Source organism: Hyla sarda, chromosome 6, assembly GCF_029499605.1.
Source record: "Hyla sarda isolate aHylSar1 chromosome 6, aHylSar1.hap1, whole genome shotgun sequence".
Lineage (NCBI taxonomy): Eukaryota > Metazoa > Chordata > Amphibia > Anura > Hylidae > Hyla > Hyla sarda.
Genome location: NC_079194.1, coordinates 160,557,746 through 160,582,406, shown reverse-complemented (window position 1 = coordinate 160,582,406; position 24,661 = coordinate 160,557,746). Strand labels below are relative to the sequence as shown.

Sequence of the window (24,661 nt, the reverse complement as noted above, 5' to 3'; positions counted from 1 at the left end):
GTAGATATAGATAGATAGGTAGATATAGATAGATGCATACATAACTTGAAGATGAATAAATAAAAATGAATAAATAAATATTAAATAGAAAATAGGAGATAAATAAATTAGATAGATCAGAGCTAGATATGAAAGAAAAATAGATTGATCGATAGATAGACAGCTAGATAGATATGAGATAGATAGATATGAAATAGATAGATAGATAGATAATAGATAGACAGACAGCTAGATTGATATGAGATAGGAGATATATAGATAGATAGATAGATATGAGATAGATATGAGATAGATAGATAGATATGGGATAGATAGATAGATATGATATAGGTAGATAGATAGGAGATAGATAGATAGGAGATAGATAGATAGATAGATAGATGATAGATAGATAGGAGATAGATAGATAATAGATAGATAGATATGAGATAGATAGATACAATCCCAGAATACAGCAGCACACAAAAATGGTGTAAAAAAAACATTTATTTCATTAATCCAGCATAAAAAACAGAGCAACATTTTTGCGACCTCACGTTGCCATTTTCAAGCTATATAAACAGATATGAGATAGATAGATCGATATGAGATAGATAGATACATAATAGATAGATATGAGATAGATAGTTATGAGATAGATAGATAGATAAGAGATAGATAGATAGATATGAGATAGATAGATAGATAGACAGATATGAGATATATAGATAGATATGAGATAGATAGATATGAGATAGATAGATAGATAAGAGATAGATAGATAGATATTGGGCTATCATTTCTGTGTCAGAAGCTCCTTATTCTTCCCAATAATCTGCTCTCTCTGGGAGTAGAATGGAAAAAACAGCAGACAGATCTACTGCGTGATTGGCACCAATAGAATCTGATGAACCCCATTGAATTATCGGGGTCTGTTAGGTTTGTGGCATGGTGTCGGTCATTTGACTGTGTTTGACCGGACAGAAAATAGAGCTTGCCATGTTTTTTCTGCAATCTTTTGGCTGAATACTGTGAAAAAAAGCTCTTAACAGAGCCTCTGATGCAGATGTGAACGTGGCCTAAGATATGTGGATATGAAATAGGTAAGTAGATAGACAGATAACTTTTAAATAGATAGAAAGACCTCTGTATTACCGTACACTCCTTTCTTTTTTCTTCAAAGCTATAGTCACGCTGTGTAGTCAGATTGTAGTTTATTGTGCAAAAGCATTCGCAGCAAAACTGCATTTTCTGTTATTCTTCAGAAATCATTGCAAAGAACTGTAAATTCATTGATATGAGATAGAGAGCTGTAGATATGAGATAGATAGAGGTATATAGAGCCATACTAGAAATCTTGACTGACCTGCCACTTGTCTCACCTCCATAACCTATAGATAGGAGTGCCACTCTTCCCGGAGGATAAGCTGGTCTTTTTCCTGATCCTTGACAATCCCATGATAAGTATTGCATGGAATAAATATGGCGGTTAGCCTTAGAGATGTGTTTTGTTTCTATGTTAATCGTCTGTTTTCCTTGATACCTTCTTCTACTCCGCTATGAATAAGATCAAAATCAATACGGCACAAATAGCAGAAGTAATTGCTGATCATGTATCTGTGTCCCAGACACTTTTATAAAAGACTATGTATTATGTATGATGTGACCTTCAAATGTCATGAAAGCGTCGAGCAATAAACTGTCAATATTTGTGGTTATAAGGGTCTAGATGACTTTTACAATAATTGGTACAGCTATATTAAAAGCCGGGATCACTCAGCTGGTTAAAGAGACATACACACAGGCCAAGGTTCTTCTGGGAATCCATGTCTGCCAAGTTTTAAACGAAAGATATTATAAGGTGCATGGAACATGATCTTTCTTAAGCCATCCGTCTTCACCTGCAAAGGCGAGTTAAGGCACCAGGCTCATTCACATTAAAGGGACTGGTAACTGTACAAGCAATCTCCCTTGCACCTAAATAAACCTATAACTTACAGGTACAGATGTAGGATCATGTGTCTCTAGGCAAAATGTATCATCATATCACTATGGGTTTTACATGATTTCATTGGGCAACAGGAATTCCATTAAAGGAGCCAAGGGTGTATTATAGGGTCTGCATTATCATAGAAACACACAAACTGTTGCGAAAAAAGGGTGCAGAAGTAGTAGACACACTTGGCCCTTAAAAGGGTACTCCGGCCCCAAGACATCTTATCCCCTATCCAAAGGATAGGGGATAAGATGTCTGATGGCAGGGGTCCCACCACTGGGGACCCCTGAAATCTAGCAGGCAGCACCCACCTGTAAGTAGCTGGAAGCGCTGAAGGTTCTTAGTCTTTTGCCTCCCGACCACGGGGACGGATTATTGTGATGCCATGACTCTGCCCCCGTGTGATGTCACACCCCGCCCCCTCAATGCAAGTCTATGGCCGTCACGCCCCCTCCCATAGACTTGCAATGAGGGGGTGGGGCGTGATGTAACACGTGGGCGGAGTCATGACATCACTATAATCCATCCCGGTGGTCGGGAGGCAAAAGACTGAGAACCTCCAGCGCTTCTGGTAGTACTTACAGGTGGGTGCTGCATGCTAGATTGCGGGGGTCCCCAGCAGCAGGACCCCCGGGAGCGGATAAGATGTCTTGGGGCCGGAGTACTCCTTTAAGGTCCTTTTATATGGGCTGATTATTAGAACGCTCATTCCAGGTTCTTAGTCCCTATAAAAAGACCAGCAATCAGCTGATATAGACTTGTTTGTTAGCTGATGTTTTGTGTTGCCAATAACCCTATTGTTATTAGGTGTATATCACCCTTTGTGTCCAACAGTTATGCCATTTAGGGCCACACAAATGATCCAGCAATTCTTTGTACAGCCTTGCCACATAATTGATTGAGCCATGGGAAGGCAAAGTGCTGATAGGGAAATACTCATCTAGGGATTCAAAATATACACCAAAATCTAGTTAATGGCACAAATTATTTCAGAATTTTTTGCAGATTTGTAATAGTAAATTTGCCCTAGTTCATCATTTTTTTCTGTAATGTTCCTTTAAATTCTTTCTATTCCATAACATACTACTAGTACTATTACAAACAATACATTCTCCACAAATTAATATAAAAGAAATAAATAGTGATGATGACCCAGGCACAAAACAAGAATTCTGTCAGGCAGGTGTGATCTGTATGACTGTATGTAAGTTATTAAGGCTGCACTGACATCACATTTATCAGCCGTACATCAATATATTGGTAAGAAACCTGTGCTGGCTATGCGGAAGTGATAGCCCGCTCAACCAATCACTGATTGCAACCGGACCCCCGTCTATGAAGGTGATTGGCTAAGCGGGTTGTCACTCAGGGATGTGTCCCAAGGTAGGGGCTGCTTTGATCCAAGGATGGGTGAGTTTCCAGGCCCCGTTCTGGCGATCATGGGGGGCCCAGCTGGCCCTACTGTGATCAGACACTTATCCTCTATCTTGTGGATAGGGGATAAGGTTTAGTTACCTGTTATAAGGTTCAGTACACAATACTGGAACAGGTGTTGCAGAACTTCTTTGCAAAAAGAAGATAGAGGTTAATAGGGTCATGGTTCTCATCTGGGTGACCTCATGCCATATATCTTTTATTAATGGGGTAACATTTTACTGATATGCCATTTTTATTGACATGTTTAACAGAAATAGTCGACACTTATACAGGCAAAGGCATAGCCTCATAAGCCCGATGCCAGCCCCTAGTGCTGTGTTAAGGGTTCCTCCACATTAGTCACTACTCAATGTCGGCATCTTACATAAGACAGGCACCTGCCTTCTAACTTAATCTGCGGACCTGGCCCCTTCTCTGTAGAGCCTATTAGATGACATTAAAGAGCTGTTACAAGGCCTGTGTTCCCTGCCTGCTTAGTGTCAGCGTCTCTCAGGCCTGCACGCTGTTGTTATGAGGCTGCTTATTTATTTATTTTTATGATTATTTTAATTTTATTTTATTTTTCTGCCACACAGATTTTTAGAATCATTTATACTCTGCAGCAAGAGAACAGTGTTGTTTGATTCTAATTAGCGATTTCCTTCTGTTTTTTCTTAAAATAGTTCATCCCTTAAACACATTTGTTGCCAATTCATAATACCAGCAATGTTTAACATGACCTTATATGGCTACGGCAAGAACAAAAAAAATCCTCTATGGATGCAGAAAAGGATTCAGTGGAGTAGTTAATGTTATACAGTGTATTACGTGGAAGCTTTTACAACTGTCACTAAGTCACTGTGGCTGCTGCGATTTGTAGTCTTTTGTGACATATTGTGAAATATTTAATTATAGACATTGTAAAAATATGATATTCATGTACTTGCATATTTTCAAAATAGTATTTATGTATTTGTTTATTGCATTAAAGTTTATTATTTTTATATAGCATTTTATATAGCATGTGAACCTAGACCAACAGCATCTTTGTTAACCAGGGGTTTAGTTACATGGCTTGAAGGGTGATGAGCAAGAGACCTGTGCAGGGAGAGGAGGGCAAACAAAGCAAACATTACCAATGCGAGATTGTAAAATTACATATTACGTTAGATTTTTTTCCCCAGCTATACACATCTTCTGTCAACACTTAGGCCAGAAGTAGATCATATGGAAGGATTGCTAAATCTTTAGGGATGCAATAAGGAACTAGAAAAAAGTATTCTAAATTAGTGGCTCACCAGGTATGTCCTTGTCATTTACCAAAACTTTACACATGTCACATCTCTGGGTTCTGACTGGTTGGGTTCTGAGTGTTCAGACCCCCACTGATCATTGAAATGAGTCGGGAGAACCGCGCACTTAAGCAATTCACTCTCTAGCTTGCAGAAATCTCTACCGAGTGGCCCTAGATGGCCCCATTTTAAGTCTTTTGAGCCCTTCTGGTGCAACTGGACAGAGATAGCTTTGAAACTAAGCGCAAAGATTGCTTTGAAGCCTAAGACCATGTTCACATGTCAGAATTTCTGTGTTGAATTCCACATTGGAATTGGACAGGGAGATTCCGCTGCAGCAGAGTCCCGTTGGATTCTGCTGCGCTGTGCACATGGCGGGATTTCCGTTCATTTTTTCTGCCAACTCTGCACGTAATGCATAGCTGTCTATGAGATGGCACATACATGTGGGGTCCTAGCACCAGCATATTATGCAGACTGCGTAATGTACACACAGAGATTTTCTGTGCGGACATTCCAGTGTGTGAACATAGCCTAAAGATGTTCTTTTACCAGCTTGTTCAGTGGGGCTCTGAATACTTACACCACAACCGATCACAACTATTGACATATCTCGCGATATAATTCCACAAATATATAATATATACAACTTTATCTCTGTACATTTATAAATTGTCTGCAGAAAACAATGCATTATATAACGAAATTCAGTAATGCAGATTTTTTTTATTTAAAGTAAGCACTTTTATTTTATATTTTTTTAAGTTAACACCCCATGTCCAGAACCTCACAGTTGTTAAAAACTCTATTTTCTTCCCCTGTTGGAGAACATACAGACACAATGAAAAAAATGTTGCCTAAAAAATGCAGGTTGAGAAATAAAGAAAGGATTAGGATTTCTCTGGTTCTACTAAGTGCAGATTTCCGGCCTCCCAGCTACCAGGCCCCTATTTGTAGACCTAAGAATGCATCTTTCACTAAATGCCATCATTTCACATGGTTATTTCAGATACTAACAAGCCTGGGAGATTTTGAGGAATCAGTTATTTATTTCTTTTTCATGGGCCTCTCATTTAATATTTGCTTTTTAGCAATAAATGCCTGCCAGAGTTTTTTATTTTTATTTATTTTATTCTCTCTTTCTGGAAAAGTTAATAAAGTTAATGAAATATATTGAAATAAATTCAATACTTGAAATTAATCATTGACTTTTCCACCGGTATAATGCAAGTAATTTGTGGTTATAGATTCCGTGCTCTTAGAATTATAGCCTTTGTCTAAACAAAATAAAAAATATTAGAATTTACAGCAAAATGCTGATAAACACTATAGTGCTGGGGAACACTATAGTGCCGGATGATCAGAAAAGCCAGAAGTCGCCCTGGAAGTTTGCTAGCTTAGATGGAGGAGCATAACAAAGGACAGAATAACATTAAAAATGACTTTTAGTTGAAAAAATAGTTGCCAGATTAAAAAAAAAAAAAAAAAAAAAAAATACATTTTATCCAATGAATCTGTTTATAAACTATGGCTTGCTATTTGAAACTACTTTACACTGTTTCAAAAAAATAAACTTCAAAGAAGAAAAAAATCTTTTTATTTCTTCTTTGTGTCACCCTAAGCAGCAGTGCTAATCTGTGCTATTATGGTCTGGCTTCTCATCAAGTCCATATTACCTATTTCTCTGTTTTCTTCCTACAACTACCAAAATCCTTCCCAACATACACTTTATATTTCTGTTAGTCCTCCCTGGTCCACATTGCCTCGAGTCCCCAGAAAGTGTCAAGTCAGTCTTCTCTTTCTGGCAGGTGTAAATAAAGTCCCCACTGAGTTCTAAGTCAGTCTCCTTCCCCTTTTTGCAGCCATAAATTTATCCCCCCCCCCTCCCCATTGGAGTTAGTCTTCAACAGCGATCTTCTCAGCTTTGCTGTATATTACTGTACTACTGCAAGGGCCTTGGTCCAGACCTATAACTGGTGGCATCCTTCAGACTGCCCCTTCAGTCTCCATTTCCACATTCGGCTACTGGAAATTTATGTTGATAAATGTCACTAGATTTTGTACAATGCCGCATTCCACCTTGTACACACCTCCTTGGATACATATTGGCATATTGAGATTGAATTTTTTTTTAAAAAACCTGTGTAGAGGAAGAGTTGTGCAGTTGCCCATAGCAACCAATCAGAATGCTTCTTTCATTTAAAAAAAGGGTTCTGAAAAATAAAATCAATAATCTGATTGGTTACTATGGGCAACTGCACCATGCTTCCTCCACACAGGCTTTGATAAATCTCTTCATATCAATTGGGGTTTGAAATCAGACTATGTGTGACCAATATCTAATCTACTAAAATTGGGCTGAAGTTTCCTTAAAATGTATCAAGCCCAAAGCTAAGCCTATAGAATTTTCTTTAAGTCTAAAAACATCCACAGCCATTAGAGAAGATGCAGATTCCCCCCTCTTAAGTGATAAAAATGGCAACCTGCAGCTTTGTATTGTGTAGAAGACACCAATGGTTCTCTATTCATGAGCGTCAGAAGACCGCGTTCCTCTTAAGAAGCTTATAGCATGGGATATCATAAAGGCCACATCTCTTGGCCACCCACATACCTCTGTGTGTGTCTTGTGCCTTTGTTGATTCTTATAAAGCCTTCTCAATTGTCTCATTTTGCCATTACCATATCTACTTGGATTCATAAAAAAAAAAAAATAATCAAAATTATGTTTTGTCCTCCCTTTTTAAATTTTTCTCTTTACATCTTCAAGCTGTTTGTCCTCAAAATCTAGTTGTATGCCAAGTAAAAAATTAAACAAGGTTAGTTTTCTTGTATTCAAAGTTTATAAATTAAAAGTATCCAGTAAAAAAAACTACATAAAAACTTTCAGCAACTAAAGTTGGTTTTCTCATTTATGGCCTTAGTTAAACTTTAACAAGCCAATTTCATAAATAGTTCTACAAACACTTAAATTACCCCATGATGTACGGCTTTTTGTGTCATATCTATTTGTAAACTATGTCAAAGGCAGATTTAAAATGTTTATGCCGTATTTATGTAATTTTATTACTGCAAATTGAATCTATCTAAACATCTCTCCTTCCAGAGAGAGGAACTTTATGAGGTTTGGTGGTTTTCTCAGGCATACAACCCTCATTATCTACTTGTGGCCCCTGACTTTGCATGTTCTGCTTGTCTGTCAGTAATAAAAAGGATTTACTATGTAAGTTATATAATGTTAGTATCAGATTTATCAATCTGCCTGAAACCAATACTGTTGGGTTTTGCCCACAGTAACCAATCACAGGTCAACTTTCATACCTTAATGAGCTCTGGTAAAATGAAAGCTGAACTGTGATTGGTTGTAATGGGCAAGACCAGTCGGTTTTGGTTTCAGGTAGATTGATACATCTTGGCCAATCTCTCGCTTTGGCTGGAACCCAAAATTTCAGATTATTTCAGAAATTTCAGATATATGTTCAATGCCTTTGAAAAGCTTCCTATGAGTGACCCTACTGTGTTATACTTCTATATTCAGATACTAAAATAGTTGAGCATCTTTTTATCTGATGAATACACTATGTTATGTCTCGTTCAAGATCTGAGGTGGAAGATCAGGACACATAAATTCATAAAAAGAACAAAGAGAGTATCCCTTTGCTTCACCCCATGCTTCACCCCTAATACCCTGCACTAAGCATAAGACATGTTTGCCTAGAATCATCCTTCAACACTTTACTACTAGTACCAGTGTGATTCCCCCTCCCCGCACTTCTTTGAAAACCTTAATTTTCTAAACCCTTTTTTATGTTTTATTTTTTCAGAGCTGTATTTCAGGAATTTTTGTGAAGTGAGTTGTATTTTCAAAGGCACCATTTTGGGTTGCATATGATTTATTGATTAACCTTTATGAAAGGGAATGTGTAATCTGACCTATTAATTATGTCAGGTTTTTATGTTAACTGTATTTTTTAAGAATTTGTTGATTTTTTTTCCTAATTTTTTCATATCACTATCTGTATTTTATAATGATCCTGAAATCTTTTAATTCCATTCTAGCCACTAGGACTAAAATTAAGCAGAGACTTACTGTCCTGTACAGATCACTTCCCAGTAATGCCTTTCTTCTCAGCACAGACTGGAGTACAGTGAAAGGTGAAGCCAGAAAGATAGATAACAATGGACTCACCACCATTCACAGCAGAGATCAGCTTCCCTTTTGCTGTAGAATGACCTTTAAAATGGTCTTAAAGCCCACTAATGTCCCCAGTGCATGTGGGTTGGAAAAGTCCTATCTAATGCAGTCTATGCCCATGGTGCTTACTGTAAAGCATATCACTAAATGCTGTTTAAATGCTGCAAAATTGTGTTTCTGTGCGATCACCATGACATCCCATTAAGGTATGTGGTATTGTCAGGTTCCATGCCATGCCATAATAGCATATAATTGAACAGCAAGATGTTAATAAATGTAGCTGTGGTCTTGCAAGTCCCTAATATACTGTCATGATCTGGATTCCTCATTTTATAAATTGCAGGAATCTGATCAGAACAGCTGGAGGAGGGAAGTTAAATTTACTATTGCCCTGCAAGTCTGTCAGAAGAATACAGGCATTGTTTTTGGAAGCCTGAATTTTGTCTATGGAGCGTTAGACACAGACTGTTGTAAAATGTCCTGTGCTGGTCCTTTGGTTTTAAAACTTCAGTTTTCTAATATGTATGTATAGATTAAACTGTGCTTTAGTAAAAAATCTAAAAAATGGCTGCTTTCTTCAAGAACAGAGTGACACCTGCCCATGGGTCATCTGGCATTGGCGCTCAACTTCAGTAAAGTCAATAGGGCTGAGCTGTAATACCAAACACGGCACTGGACCAGTTTAATGCTAGTTTTAAGAGAAAGAAGTCATGTTTTTATAAATTCTTTACTCTAACCCTAATGGACATCATTGACATCTTTTTCCCTATCCAAAGCATAGGGGATAAGATGTCTTATCATGGGGGTTCCACTACTGGGGACCCCCACAACCTCAGCTGTGGCACCCCAGACATCTTCGCTCCATGCTGTATGACTGGCGATGCGGGGTGGAGGCTCGTGGCGTTACGGCCATGCCCCCTCAATGCAAGCATCACGCTCCCTCCCATAGACTTGCATTGAGGGGGCATGGCCATGATGTAGAGCGGGGTGCGGCCAAGACATCACGAGCCTCTGGCGCTGCATCCAACGCTCTAAATGAACACCGGGTGCAGTAGGGAGATCGTGGGGGTCCTCAGCAGTGGGACCCCAGCGATCAGACATCTTATCCCCTATCCTTTGGATAGGGGATGAGATGTCTAGGAGCGGAATGCCCCTTTAAATGAAAGCTCCTGCTAACATGAGGGGCACTTCTCATATCATACTATAGCTTAACCCGATATCGGAACAGCACTTGCAGATCTGTTGCAGGTCCAGTTAACATGAACCTCTTGAATTGCTCAAGCATTTTTAAATGAAAAAAGTTAAGAAATAATGTTTCAGGAAAGATGAAATTTAATTCTTTCATTAATTTCAAGGTATTTTGAAATCAACCCAGGTACTAGAATTTCATTTATTACTTTAGTTTTTTTTTTTCTTCACAAATATTCTACGGATCACAACGTTTCTATCCTTCACTACCTTTAAGGTATTTTTGAAATAATAACAACTTTTTTTTTACTAAAGGCTCTTTAAATTTCCAGCTTGGAAAATCTCGCTCTAAACCCTTAGTCTGAATCATTGTCCAATTTTTTTTCTCAGTCTATACAGTTACATTGTCATTTATGAACAATTCTTGAAGCAGGGAATGTTTTACGCCAACCGTGCATGAAAGATTTTTTTTTCTTGAACGGATCCTAGTTAATTTTCCAGCTGTGTAAATATTGATAAGATAACAATAGAATTTGTTCCCGCCACATATGGCTGAAACAATTCAATGAAGTAATGTTCCCGTGCTAGCATTAATTAAACTGCTAGCATTCGAAAGCTATTAATGATCAATACCGACTATAGAGCGGACCTATACCAGTTTGCATTTATATGCATTTAGTGCCAAATACTGTTTACATAGAGGAATCGCTGGCGTGCGGCACAGTGAAGGCAGCTGGTCTATTTAAAAATGTATGTTACAAAAAGGCAATGAGAATAGAGGCGAATCCCATTTATAATATGCTACGTGGAAGGAAGATGACATTTTTTTTCTCAATATAAATACAAAAAGACATTTTTTATTGGATATTTAGCCATTTATTGGTTTGTTTGCATTTTGCTCAATGTTTTTAACTGTATGAGGCCCACTATTTTTGATATTTCATTCAAACATTCCCTGACTGACATAAATAGGGAAAACTGTAAACTATATAGGACTCCACGAAAAAAATGTAACTGCATTTTAACTCATTTCCTAAAATAAATAAATAAATAAAATAAACTGCTGATAATGGCAAGACTAGATACAGTTTTATTAGCAGTCTAAGTTCATTGTGGGCACCAAATATTCATATTCACAAATACATTTACAAATACTTACAGTCTTATTATTGTCAATGGAGTAAAGGGGCCTATACACATTCATTTGGCAGGTTTGGGCCTCCCAACACTCTCCTTGACAGATAACATTGTGGAAGAGAAGGGTTGGGTGGGATGGATTTCGACCACTTGAAGCTTTTATTTTCAGAGATAAGCTCCCCCCATCTGGCAGCAGCTTACCCCCATTCCTCCACAGAGAACACATGAAGGTTGAGCTGTGCTGAAAGTTTAAGTGTTTGGAGAGATTGGGAGTGACAGCTGTTTGCTCAACAAATGTTCACTGACAACTATGAAAGGTATATGGAAATCTTTAAAGGGGTACTCCGCCCCTAGACATCTTATACCCTATCCAAAGGATAGGGGATAAGATGCCAGATCGCCGCGGTCCCACTGCTGGGGACCCCTGGGATCGCCGCTGCGGCACCGCGCTATAATTACTGCATAGAGCGAGTTCGCTCTGCACGTAATGACAGGCAATACAGAGGCCAGAGCATCATTACGTCATGGCTCCGCCCCTCATGATGTCACAGCCCGCCCCCTCAATACGAGTCTATGGGAGGGGGCATGGCGGTCGTGATGTCACGAGGGGCGGAGCCATGACGTCACGCTGCTCCGTCCCCTTTATCGCCCGTCATTACGCGCAGAGCGAACTCGCTCTGGGCAGTAATGATAGCACAGTGCCGCAGCGGCGATCCCGGGGGTCCCCAGCAGTGGGACCGCGGCGATCTGACATCTTATCCCCTATCCTTTGGATAGGGGATAAGACATCTAGGGGCGGAGTACCCCTTTAAGCTTTAAAAGGATTGGATATTTTTTTATAAGCAAATGTTCTCAAACTGGACAAGAAAAACAATGAAACCTGTACTCACCTTCCATAATACCCTTCTGCTGGTGTTCTGCAGAGCAGTGAGACACCATCGAAATAGGGGATCAATCGGGAAATATTAGCACAGGTTTTTTCTTTTTCTAGCACTGCCTGCGCATAATCTCCAGGTAACCCCTTTAGGTAAGAAATTGGAGGAATCTATTATGTGAATTTGTAAGGTACTGTGTAACATCAAGATTTTTCTCCTTTTCCCTGGAATCTTTGCACCATGTTTTCACTTACTCATAATTCCCAATCTTAATTTGTCACACGTGACATATAAGCCAAATGTATGGCCAGCAAAGATGATTGAAGAATTCTGTTGGTCAATCTTCTAGGTAATTTGCTGTGTATGTCGAGGTAGACATGCTAAGACATGCCATCTGTTTTTTCCTTACATGTTGTGAAGGATTTGGGGCCTTCATGGCTGCTAAAGAAAAGGAATACAAAACAAAAACAGCACTTATAATGTTATTGGTTTCTGTTAATATTTTTTTGACATGGGCGGTATACCGGTTCATACCGAATACCATTTTTTTTCTTTTACAATAAGAATTTTTCATATACTGCAATACCGGTCAGGAGGCTGCTGTGGGTGGGCGCGGGCGGTCAGGCACTATGCCTGCGGGTCCTGTAAATCCTGCTGCAGACTAAGTGGCTGCTGTTCCTCCTAACTGTCTACTCCCGCCGCCGCCGTAGTGCCGCCATTCCCTGCTCTGCCTGCCCTGGACTGCCATCTTCAGCCACCAATACCGCCCGGGCCCCTTTCAGTAGGTAAAAATTTAACTCTTCCAGAGCACACACTCGCTGTGCGCTATGCTGTGGCCCCGGCGGTCTGCGATCCTCCCAGGGAGATCCTCCCATCTGTGTCTTCTCTGCACTGTTATACACATGGGGGGGGGGGGGTATGTGCAGAGAAGACTGCAGACAGAGCATTGCACCCTCGTGTCTTCTACAGACCTTAGGGTGCAATGCTCTTGAAGTCTGCACTTACCCTCCCATGTGTATAGCAGTGTGTGTGTAAATTCATAATACAGGTGGGGGTACGTGCAGAGCATTGCACCCTAGTCTGTACTTCAGACAAGGGTGCAATGCTCTGCACATACCCCCACATGTATAGGAATGTACATACACACACATACACAGACACACACACACACACACACACTACTAGCTATACACATGGGGGTATATGCAGACAGCAGAGCATTGCACCATAGGGTCTTCTACAGACCCTAGGGTGCAATGCTCTGCAGTCTGCACATACCATATGGGAGCTATAACAAAAAGTAAAAAAGTGTAATAAAAAAGTAATTACATTTTTTTTACTCCTTCCCATTTACCCCTTCCCTAATAAAAGCTTGAATCCCCCCCTTTCCCATTTTTTTAAACTAAAATAATGTTAAAAACTAAAAAAGTATGTGGTATCGCCACATGTATTAATGTCTGAACTATTAAAAAATAATGTTAATTAAATTGCACAATCGATGGTGTACACATAAAAAAAAATACTAAAGTCCAAAATTGCGTATTTTTGGTCACTTCTTATGCCATAAAAACTAATAAAAAGTGATCTAAAAATTCCATTAATACAAAAAGGGTACCGATAAAAAGTATAGACCACAGTGCAAAAAATTAGCCCTCATACATCCCTGTAGGGCAGGTATGTGCAAAGCATTGCATCGGTCAGTGACCCAGGGCCTCTGAGTCTGCAATCACTGCTATTCACATCTGTACATACACTAGAGTGCAATGCTCTGCACATACCCCCATGTATAGAAATGTACTACACACACTGCTATACATGGGAAGTATGTACGGAGCATTGCACTGTATGATCATTCCTATGTTAGCGGGAGCAGGCGGAATTGAACAAACATTTTAGCGGGAGGGGGAGGGATTGGTCAAAAAAGTCAGCGGGAGCAGGCAGGATTGGTCAAAAAAAGTCACTGAGAGCGGGCGGGATTGGAAAACCAGTCCCGCGCAGGGCTCTACATAGTTTTCCCCTGAGGAGGGAGCAAAAGCATGCTCGGGGTTCGGGACAATACCTACATATACAGCATGGGTGAGTTACAGGTAGAGCTGGGCGGTATACCAGTTCATACCGAATACCGGTGTGTTTTTGTCTTACTGTATGAATTTTTCACATACCGCACCATTTCCATAGCAACCAACTCCAATGCGTGATGGCTTAGAGAAACGTCCAGTCACACAGCTTCTCTGGGAAGTGTAGTCCGAGCCGCACTGAACTGATTGTGAGGAGCTGGGAGGAGACTACAACTCCCGGTGGGCACGTGACTTTCGGGCAGGCACGGGAAACTGGAGCAGAACTGCAGAGAAGAGTTACCGGGCGGCCCGGGTACCATGGTGAGGACCCCCGACCACCTGACACTATACTGAGGAACCCCCCTGACCACAAATACCATTAAATACCGTGAAACCACCATAATTTAGAAAACATACCATGATATACATTTTTTGTCATACCGCCCAGCTCTATTTTAACAAAAGAGTGACAGCTTAAGGGTCCCTCATGAAAACCTCTAAGGCAACTTTAAGGGGAGGGAGATGGACCAGAATTAATATATAGTGAAATGCAGAATAAGAAAAAGCCAAGAAGGGAAGGAAAGGCCCAGAGTACAGAGCAGTGACTAAGATCACTAAGGCTGGGTTCACATATGTCCGGCATCTGACATAGGTGCACTCAGCCTAAATCTGGACACAACTGATGCCACAACAATATCAACATACATCAGTTGTCATCAGTTGTATGGCATCTGGTGTCCATTGTTTCTGGCATCAAGCTGCGTTCCCCTGTCCGGTGTTGTCCGGTATGTCCAACCATCTGTCGTCAGAATTGGGACGCTGAATGATTGTGAACTGTCCCATTCAAATGAATGGGATCAGTTCTATCATCAGTTTCCCTCTGGTGCACGCCAGAGGGAAGCTATGCCAGACGCCTGATATATGTGAACACAGTCTAAGATAATGTTCTATTGCTTGAACAGTGATGCTAGTTACTATTGCAAAATAGGACCCCCATTAACTTTTTGTTAACTCAATGACATCACTGATTTCTAGTGAACTGACAAACTGCTATTCACACATACAAACATGTCTACTTTTTAGCAACAGGAACAGTATTGTAAAATTTCCAAACTACCTATATTACATGACATTTTTGGGAATTTCTTTAATTGGAACAGCAAGTGATCACATGATGTAGATAATGTAAGGGATGTAATTTCCTAGAAACAAGGGTCACAGACTGAATAACATGATTGTATCTTACTATTTAGCATACAGATGCCCTCATAGTAATAGGTTCTGATAGTGTTTTCATTGCCTTCAAAAGTATTCTATTTTCAATATTCTGCCTTGAGATTTATCAAAATTGGGCAAAATGCACCTCTAGATTCACAAATTCCAGTTCTGCCATCTAAGCACCCCTCATACTGATTAGATCCAAGGAAGTAATTGATCACAATCATGTAAGGTAAAAATAATGTTACATGATTATGCTGGAGTTGTTCTAATTTCCAAGTTTTGGGTTTTTTGGTGCCTAGAATAAAATTCCAGGCATCTGCCTCCACAGCTGGTTCTTTTCTTCTAAACCTCCATTCACTATTAAGATACCATATGCTGCTTAAAATAATGATTAAAAAGATGAAATTATCCCCAAGAATCACAATCACAAGAATTGACAGAACAAATGAAACAGACAGGCAGAGTACTGATACCGTCCCTGCTATAATTAAACAGCGTCTGGCTGAAGTGATGTTAGAAGTGATCGTCTCTGTGTTACAGATATGGGGGACGACACTGGAAGATGTACAGGAGCACAACAACAAGCTATGATGAGGGACAGAAACCTGGGCTCAACTATGAAGGACTGTCCTTACTGTGGGAAAACCTTTAGGACTTCACATCACCTAAAGGTGCATTTGAGGATACACACAGGTAAGACCAAAACCCAGGACTAGAACGTAGTATTTCCTTGAATCTGGTTTTTACGTGAGGTTTCATGTCTATACTAGAAGTAGGATTATACCAGTTATTGTACCATTGAAAGTCACCACCATACCTGGGAGTCCACCTACTCCATTAAACCATCTCCATGAAACTCAGTAGGTTACTCATGAAGATCATTCATTTACTAACAATTGTGGTTGACAGGTGGTATTAATTAGGTAGACTAACTTACAGTATGGTCCTTTGACCATGAACCATTAGTACAATCCTGCCTCTTAAATTGTCCATGCTCCATTAATAGCTGTCGGGCAACAGTTATCTCTCTTAATCTCCCCATATACATGAATGTTAAGCTTGGCTGAACGTTTATGTGTTTTCAATGATGAGGGGAGGGGTAAGCCGCTACCAGACAACTCTGGTGGCAGCAGATCTAAACATTTCAAAAAGTTTGGGCACTTAAAATATAATATGACCCATCCTTCTCTCCCTTGGCATTAGCTGTTGGGGAAGAGTCAGAAGGCCCCCATACTGTTTAGACAATCAACTGGTCCTAAGAAGGTCAGCAAGTTCAGCTGACTTGTGTAAAGTGTATGGGGACCTTACAGGGAAGGATTGTCAATATCACAAGAAGCCTTTAATAAGCATTTTTGAGTGCATTTGGTAATTTGTAAGTCTGATTCCCAACCTATATGTCTGTATGACTATGTAATGGATAATAGGGAATAGTACAGTAAACTGAAGAATGATTCAGGTATTTGCAATTTCAGTTTGTTCTCTTTTTCAGATTTCTGTAACTATAGTTTTTACATCATTTCTTTAAATTCATTATAGATTCTAGAACATTCACAGGCAATATCATTTTTATTTTTCTAAGTAATCTAAACCACTAACACTGTAGATTTCTCGGTCTGCTAGTACAGTACCAACATAGATGCCAAAGTATTTCCGGGCAGCAAAATCGTGACTTCTAAGACAGCCCAACATAAAAACATTGTAAATTCTAGAACATTCCAGCATAATATCACTATGGATTTTACGGTATTCCATAGCAGTATAGACAATTATAGACTCCAGATCCACACAAAAGCAGTACAAGAATTTTATTGGCATACATTCTTTAGGAAACACACATACTTCAAAGAAAGGCGCTTTCTTCACAAAGTATGACGTAAAAAGTTCTTAAACACAATGGTGAAATAAATAAAGTGTTTTTACTGATGAAAACTAAATTCATTCACTAAGAATTGATGGTCAATTGCATTTCCACCATATAGTAGAAAAGTTTTAATTAGTGAAAAGGCGTGGCTTCACACATGAAAGCTTTTTGCGGGGCATAGACAATCACATTGCATTGTTTTTGGCTTATTTTTGGCACAAATTTCACCGATTCTAACATCCTGAAAACCTTGAATTTTTTTTCGCACACCTTACAACTTTTGGTGCACACCGTGTGAAAAGTGGTATACTTGTTATACAGAGTGGCAAGTTTTAAAAAGTGGTGCAGGTGCGTAACTCTTTCACATGATGTGCAGCAAACTTTGGAGGATTACAACACATTCCCAGATTCCCAATTGACTACAGTAAATCAGATTCCTAATTTTTCATTAGGGAAAACAGTTTCAATTATTAGTGAATTGTGAAAAGATATAAATGTTCACAATTTTGTATTTATTCCCCTCAATGTCCTGAAACATCTGCTCTTTTCATTAAAAAAATAAAAAAAAAACTGGATATGTCATAGAAACATATGCAAAGTTTTGATCGGCCGGATATGAGTGTTCAGACCTCAATCGATCACAAACATGATCTGGGAGAAATCTGCGCTTATTGTGTTCTCTCCCGGCTAGCCTGGACAGACTGGACAGACTTGCAAGTCTATGGGGCGTCCTGGTCTCGTGGACAACACTCGGGCTCTGAGGGTTTCCTAATTTTTGTAATTAACAGGTACACTGTAAAGAGTTTGTCCCATCTCTACAAGCAATGTCCGTACAACTTTCTGAGACATATCACTTCTACGAACCAGAGCTACTAAAAGATGTCTCCTGCTCTGATGGGCCTGGAGCTACCCTGATGTATATGATCACTTATTCATTTGAGCTGCCCCTTATGAGAACAGCTGATGGCTGAGGGTTACAGAAGTCTGACCCACAAAGTTAAACCCACAAAGTTGTCACAGTGGGACTGGTCATTTGGGACCATCCCTCTAAGATTGCATTTTTCAAAGCCACCATTTAACTCCAACTCGTAGAAGGATGAAGGAATGTCAGAAGCAATACTGATATATTACATCACCAGAAACAATGTAACATGTCAGTATTGCTTTTGACGTTCCTTCATCCTCCTATGATGAGGATTAGTTAGGATTAGTTAGAGTCAGCAGAATGAAGTCAACAAACTCAGTTTTGTTTCATCTACTTTTTGGCTAAAATAGTTTTCTTTTTCATTTTTTTTTTCACTTTTTCATTTTTTTTTTCCTCGTCTTTTTGTAACACTGCAGTGCTAGCGATTTCTGGCTTAATGACATCCCAAACTTTTGTTGGGAATAATTGATTGAATTTAAATTTCTTTAAAAGTTTAAGAGGTAATGTTACAGTATAAATTTCATAGCAAACACTAAGTAGAGAAATATCCATTAGCAAAATTAACTACAGTTTCTAGGTAGCTAACAATGTTCAGTATACAGTAGGGCATGGCTAATGAACACTGCAGCGGGTGATATTTCATTATACAAATTAATGCTCACATTTTAATGGGAAAGTCACATAATGAATCTCGGCTTCAGTGACAGCAATTAGAGGCACAGATTGTCCCCTTCTGGACAAGGCACTGTTTAGCAATAAGCAGCTGTGTTAAAGATCTCCAGGTTTACAACATATATATATATATATATATATATATATATATATATATATATATATGTTTTGGGGGAAATTAGTATACAATTTATATTAATGTACCTAAACTTTACTGCAACTACATTGTCCATCTATGTCATCTGGCCTCACTTTAAAGTCTAAATGACTAACACAAGTGATGCTGAAAATAACTCGTAAATCCCACAAAACTTTAAACACATTAAAGAGGGAAGGATTTTAAGGAGTGTTAATATCGTTTATTAGTAGATTTTTTAATTATTATTTTTGCTTGGGGGGGGGGTTAGGTTTGGGGAGTTTTTGAGGTAGAACTTTTGGTTCCTCCCCCTCACATTTTGTTCAGTCTATGCACATCAGCTTTCAGATCACCTGTGGACTGCAATTTGTTCTTATATAATATGGCAACCTGTCTAAATAAGCAGAGCAGCAGAGTAAAGCACATAGGAGAATAGAGACGCAGACTGAGCTTCTTGATGCAAAAGCTTATCTTAGGCTAACATAGACTCCAATGGAGTCCTTTGTACGAAAGCTATCTCTTCTAATTTTCCCAAACACATAAATGTTCGTTAAAGACAAATGTTCATGTGTTCTTTATGGAGAGAGGAGGTGTAAGCTGCTGCCAGACTACTCTGACCACATCTTATCTATTAGAGTCAGGCAGTTGAAAATGCTTGACCCTATTCTACTCCTATATCATTTGTCGGGAGAGAGTAGGAAGAACTCCATACACTTTAAACTTTCAGCGGGTCCCGCTGAAGTCATCAGGCTTGACTGACTAAAGTGTAGTTGGAAAATTAGTAAGTCAGAGTCATTTACCAATCCTTCAACTTAAAGAAATGGAGCTAAAAGCCACCTTGTCTTAAAATGACCATCAAAAGAGTGTGTTAAATTAAGATATCAATATCAATATCAGATACCACCGATCATGGATGGGCCATCAATTATATAGACCCAGAAAACCCCTTAACCTTCCTCACTACATGAGAGCTCTAAAAAAGAGAAAACTGCACTGTTTAGTAGTATTAAGAAGTTACTGATATTTCAGAAAATTTTGACATGTCACAGATCTGTTGGGGTCTCCTTAAAAGTCTATAGGGCCACAGGACGGACATCGCTGCACTGAAACCCCAACTGATCAAATGTTTTGACATGTCTCTCTGTTTTTTTTTTTATGAAATGGACACTTTAAGATGAGCCATTACTTCTTTTTGTACAGGTAATATAGAATTAAGTTTTATCAGCCCAGTTGCTGTGTGAGATACTTAGCTTTCTTATTTAAGTAACATTTTTGGGTTTGGATCTACTTTTTGCACAGTAAAAGTAGAGTAGAAATGTATCCAGAATTTCTTACAATGTATCTCTTACAATAAAATTACATGGTGACTGGTTGCCCCATCTTTCCATGCAGTAAATTTCAGCAGATTAACAGATTCTAAAAATATACATTTAGGCTCAAATCTCCAAGCACTTTGACTGATTGGTTTGAAACTGACCTCTGAGGCCCTGAAAAATACATGTTTTTCATTTAAAGGAGCTGTACAGGGACAGATCTAAGGAACTTACACTTACAATATTTATATTTACCCTTTTGCTTTGGTTCATTGTTTAAAATTGGGATGGGGGGGGTCACTTTTTTGCCTCAATAATTGCTCTTTGATGGGATTGTCTAAAGGAATGCATTGTGAAAAATAAAGATAAGCAGGTTGGACCGCTGCTGAAACCCCTTGGAAATAAAGTATTACATGGGGCCATGTCAGTCATGTGTGTAATAAACAATGTACTTAAGCAAATATTTTGAGTGCTAGACACAAACTGCACACACTTCCATTTAAGGCTGAGTTCACATCATCTTATACTTTGATGGACACCATTCAAAGTCAGTGGGATCCATCGGTTTCGGTTTCTGTTTCTGTACTTTTGCAGTCAGTTATTTTAGTTATTTTACCTGATCAAAAACCGTCACATGTAATTTCTTTGTCCAGCCAAAAACTGGACTACAAACAGAACTCTAATGGAGTATATGAATTTTTTTTAGATTACGGTCTATTTCATTCTTGTTACATTCAGAAACAAAAATGACAAAAAACAATGTTAACTGATAAAATAAAGACTGATGCAAACTGATACAAATATTCTTTTATTTTTTAACTGAACACTCAACTGATCCATTAACAAAATGGAAAGTTTGCATCAGTTTATCATCCATTCCATATATAATCTGTAGAACTAAATAAATTGTCCTTGGCTGAAGGGATCATAAATGCTGATGTAAAAAAAGCCTTTAAACTTTTTCCCACCCTATAATGGGGAAATTTATCAGTGTCTGTGTAAATCAAGTTATTTTTCCCACCGTTTCCCTGTGCATACATCATATTTAGTTGCATCAAATGTATCAAAAATAAGGCACATTCTTCATAAATAGCTAAATTGATAAGATCTAAGTAAGTTTCAATGTGTGGTCCAGGCTGAAGTGTGCAAAAGTGTGCAAAAATCTTTAATTCTCGCATTTGAAAAATAACCTACTGCTTCAAAAGTAAAAAAAATTGACTTCCTCTTAAGAAGAATGCTAAAATACCTTAAGTGACGGCTATGGTCCACACGATTGCATAAAGCTCAGTGTATAGCTTTGCCCTGTAGCTGTAGCTCGATAGTTAAAATCAATCTTGTAGCGCTACAAAAAAGTCACAGTTCAGCCCTGGGCTTATTGTGCTATTTGTCGCATGAAAATCTCATGTAAATGCAACTCATTGTACACATATGGAGTGCAGCTGTGTAGAATTTTATGTAGAATTCTACATTAATAATGCACAATTTCTGTATATTATTATTGAGTCCCCTTTAAAGATTTCTTAGATCTGTATATTAATGTGTGTATGGGTGTGTATATATATATATAGTCATGGGCGTAAATGTTGGCACCCCTGAAGGATTGCACTAACACGTGTTTTGCTATTCACATGTTTATTCCCTTTGTGTGTATTGGTACTAAACCCAAAAAGGGAGGAAAAAAAGGTAATTGGACATAATGTCACACAAAACTCCAAAAATGGGCTTGACAAAATTATTGGCACCCTTAACTTAATATTTGGTTGCACACCCTTTGGAAAAAATAACTGAAATCAGTTGCTTCCTATAACCTTCAATAAGCTTCTTACACCTCTCAGCCGGAATGTTGGACCACTCTTCCTTTGCAAACTGCTCCAGACCTCTCATATTAGAAGAGCGCCTTTTCCCAACAGCAATTTTATGATCTGGGTGCTTTTTGACGTATGTTTGTGGTCATTGTCCTGCTGGAAGACCCAAGATCTCGGACGCAAACCCAGCTTTCTGACACTGGGCTGTACAGTGCGACCCAAAATCCGTTTCATGATGCCTTACACACATTCAAGGCACCCAGTGCCAGAGGCAGCAAAACAACCCCAAAACATCATTGAACCTCCACCATATTTCACTGTAGGTACTGTGTTCATTTCTTTGTAGGCCTCATTCTGTTTTCGGTAAACAGTAGAATGATGTGCTTTACCAAAAAGCTCTATCTTGGTCTCATCTGTTCACAAGGTGTTTTCCCAAAAGGATTTTGGCTTACTCAAGTTCATTTTGGCAAAATGTAGTCTGGCTTTTTTTATGTCTCTGAGTCAGCAGTGGGGTCCTCCTGGGTCTCCTGCCATAGTGTTTCATTTTATTTAAATGTTGATGGATAGTTTGCGCTGACACAGATGCTCCCTGAGCCTGCAGGACAGCTTGAATATATTTGGAACTTGTTTGGGGCTGCTTATCCACTATCCTGCGTTGACACCTTTCATCAATTTTTCTCTTCCATCCAAGCCCAGGGAGATTAGCTACAGTGCCATGGGTTGAGATCGTTGATATTTTTCCACAATTTTGGTTCTCAAGACCTCAGAGTTATTTTCTCCTCTTTCTATTGTCCATGCTTAGTGTGGCACACACAGACACACAATGCAAAGACTAAGTGAACTTCTCTCCTTTTTATCTGCTTTCAGGTGTGATGTTTATATTGCTCACACCTGTTACTTACCCCAGGTGAGTTTAAAGGAGCGTCACATGCTGGAAACAATCTTATTTTTCCACAATTTTAAAAGGGTGCCAATAATTTTGTCGAGACCATTTTTGGAGTTTGGTGTGACATTATTTCCAATTTGCTTTTTTTTCTCCCTTTTTTGGTTTAGTTCCAATACACACAAATTTATAAACATGTGCATAACAAAACATGTATTACTGCAATCCTTTTCTGTGAGAAATACTTCATCTTCTTGAAAAATTGGGGCTGCCAACATTTACGGCCATGACTGTATATATATATATATATATATATATATATATATATATTTAATATATATATATATATATATATATATATATATATATATATATATATAGATAGATAGATAGATAGATACACACACACACACACAGTTTTTAGCAGATGCAGTCCAGAAACACGTATTGAACAGAATCAGAATTGATCAGAATGTCCGCATTCACCCCCTCCCCCCCTTAATAATTACATATATTTTACAGGCACATTACAGATTATGTTTGTGGGCCAGAAAAACCATCAGTATATATGGAAATTACTGCAAAGACCCAGCAGATAATTACTATATAACCGAGAGGATCTTAATATATTTTACATTTCTTCATTAGAGAGGTTTTTATATAATTTTTATTGGCTCCATGTAATTTCACCTATATGTTCTTTTGCGCAGCAACAGTAATGGCTTTAATATTTCAGAGAATCTGTGTTTATAGATCCGTATTTAGTAACAATGCAGAGGGTCTGCAGATCTCAGAATTCTTCTGGAATGCTGCCCTCTAAATAATGATAAATTACTCGTGCAGTATGCCATTTGCTAATTATATCCATGATTTACTGCAGAGCACGACTTAAATCATTCATTTCAGCCTTGCGTAACAGTGCCATAAAATTTTTAGGTTTTAAAAATGGTTTCCATGTGTATAAATTAAACAAATTTCACAACAATTACGGCGATAAAAAGTCTAAGCCGATCATCTTATTGACATTTACTTCACCTATCTTTAATCCACAGGTTGAGAACCTTAGACTCTCTTGTTTTCTAAGAGACCATGTATGCATTTTTCAATATATATATATATATATATATATATATATATATATATATATATATATTATAGAGAACAAAATAACTGGAAATGTATTTATGCATTGCTTTTTCCATTTAAACGTATTTTTCTTCATAGTGTAAAAATAAAAAAAATTCAATTACTATAGTAACAAAAGATGAAATGTAATTTATTTAAAAACCCTGCCATGCTAAAAACAAATGATATCTCACAGTTAATATAAATATCAGCTACAAGGAAAAGATTTTTCAGTCAAAAATATAGTATTGGTAATTTTATGTGTTTACCATTAAGAGAAAGGAAAATGACAAAAAGTCACCAGTTACCCTTAATAAATATAAATGTATATCTATTTGTACAGTGCGTTCCTGCAAATGGACATAAAGTTACATCCAGTAGATGCGCTGCACGATCTACTTGATGTAACTTTATGTGCATTTGCAGTAACGCTTCTGTACCCATGCTACTCGCAGCACAATGGTTTGTAAAATAATGCCGATCCTGGAACCTTTAAGGGGATCAGCTGCAATATACATTCCAAACTGCTAACACTGTTAGGCTGGGTTCACATATATCAGATGTCCGGCATAGTATCCCTCCAGCGCA

At 38.4% G+C, this 24,661-nt stretch overlaps 1 protein-coding gene across 12 annotated transcripts in view; it reads left to right on the top strand.

Moving 5' to 3' along the window:
* The window catches only part of ZNF536 (zinc finger protein 536), a 723,850-nt gene that overhangs the window by 384,001 nt on the left and 315,188 nt on the right, over positions 1-24,661 (top strand). For 11 of the 12 annotated variants that reach the window (XM_056525658.1, XM_056525662.1, XM_056525660.1 and 8 more), the window contains one exon: positions 15,894-16,046. The exons of the other annotated variant lie outside the window; for it this stretch is intronic. In XM_056525658.1, the coding sequence (XP_056381633.1) occupies positions 15,894-16,046 (153 nt within the window). The remainder of the gene's footprint in view (positions 1-15,893; positions 16,047-24,661) is intronic. 12 annotated transcript variants of the gene reach the window in all.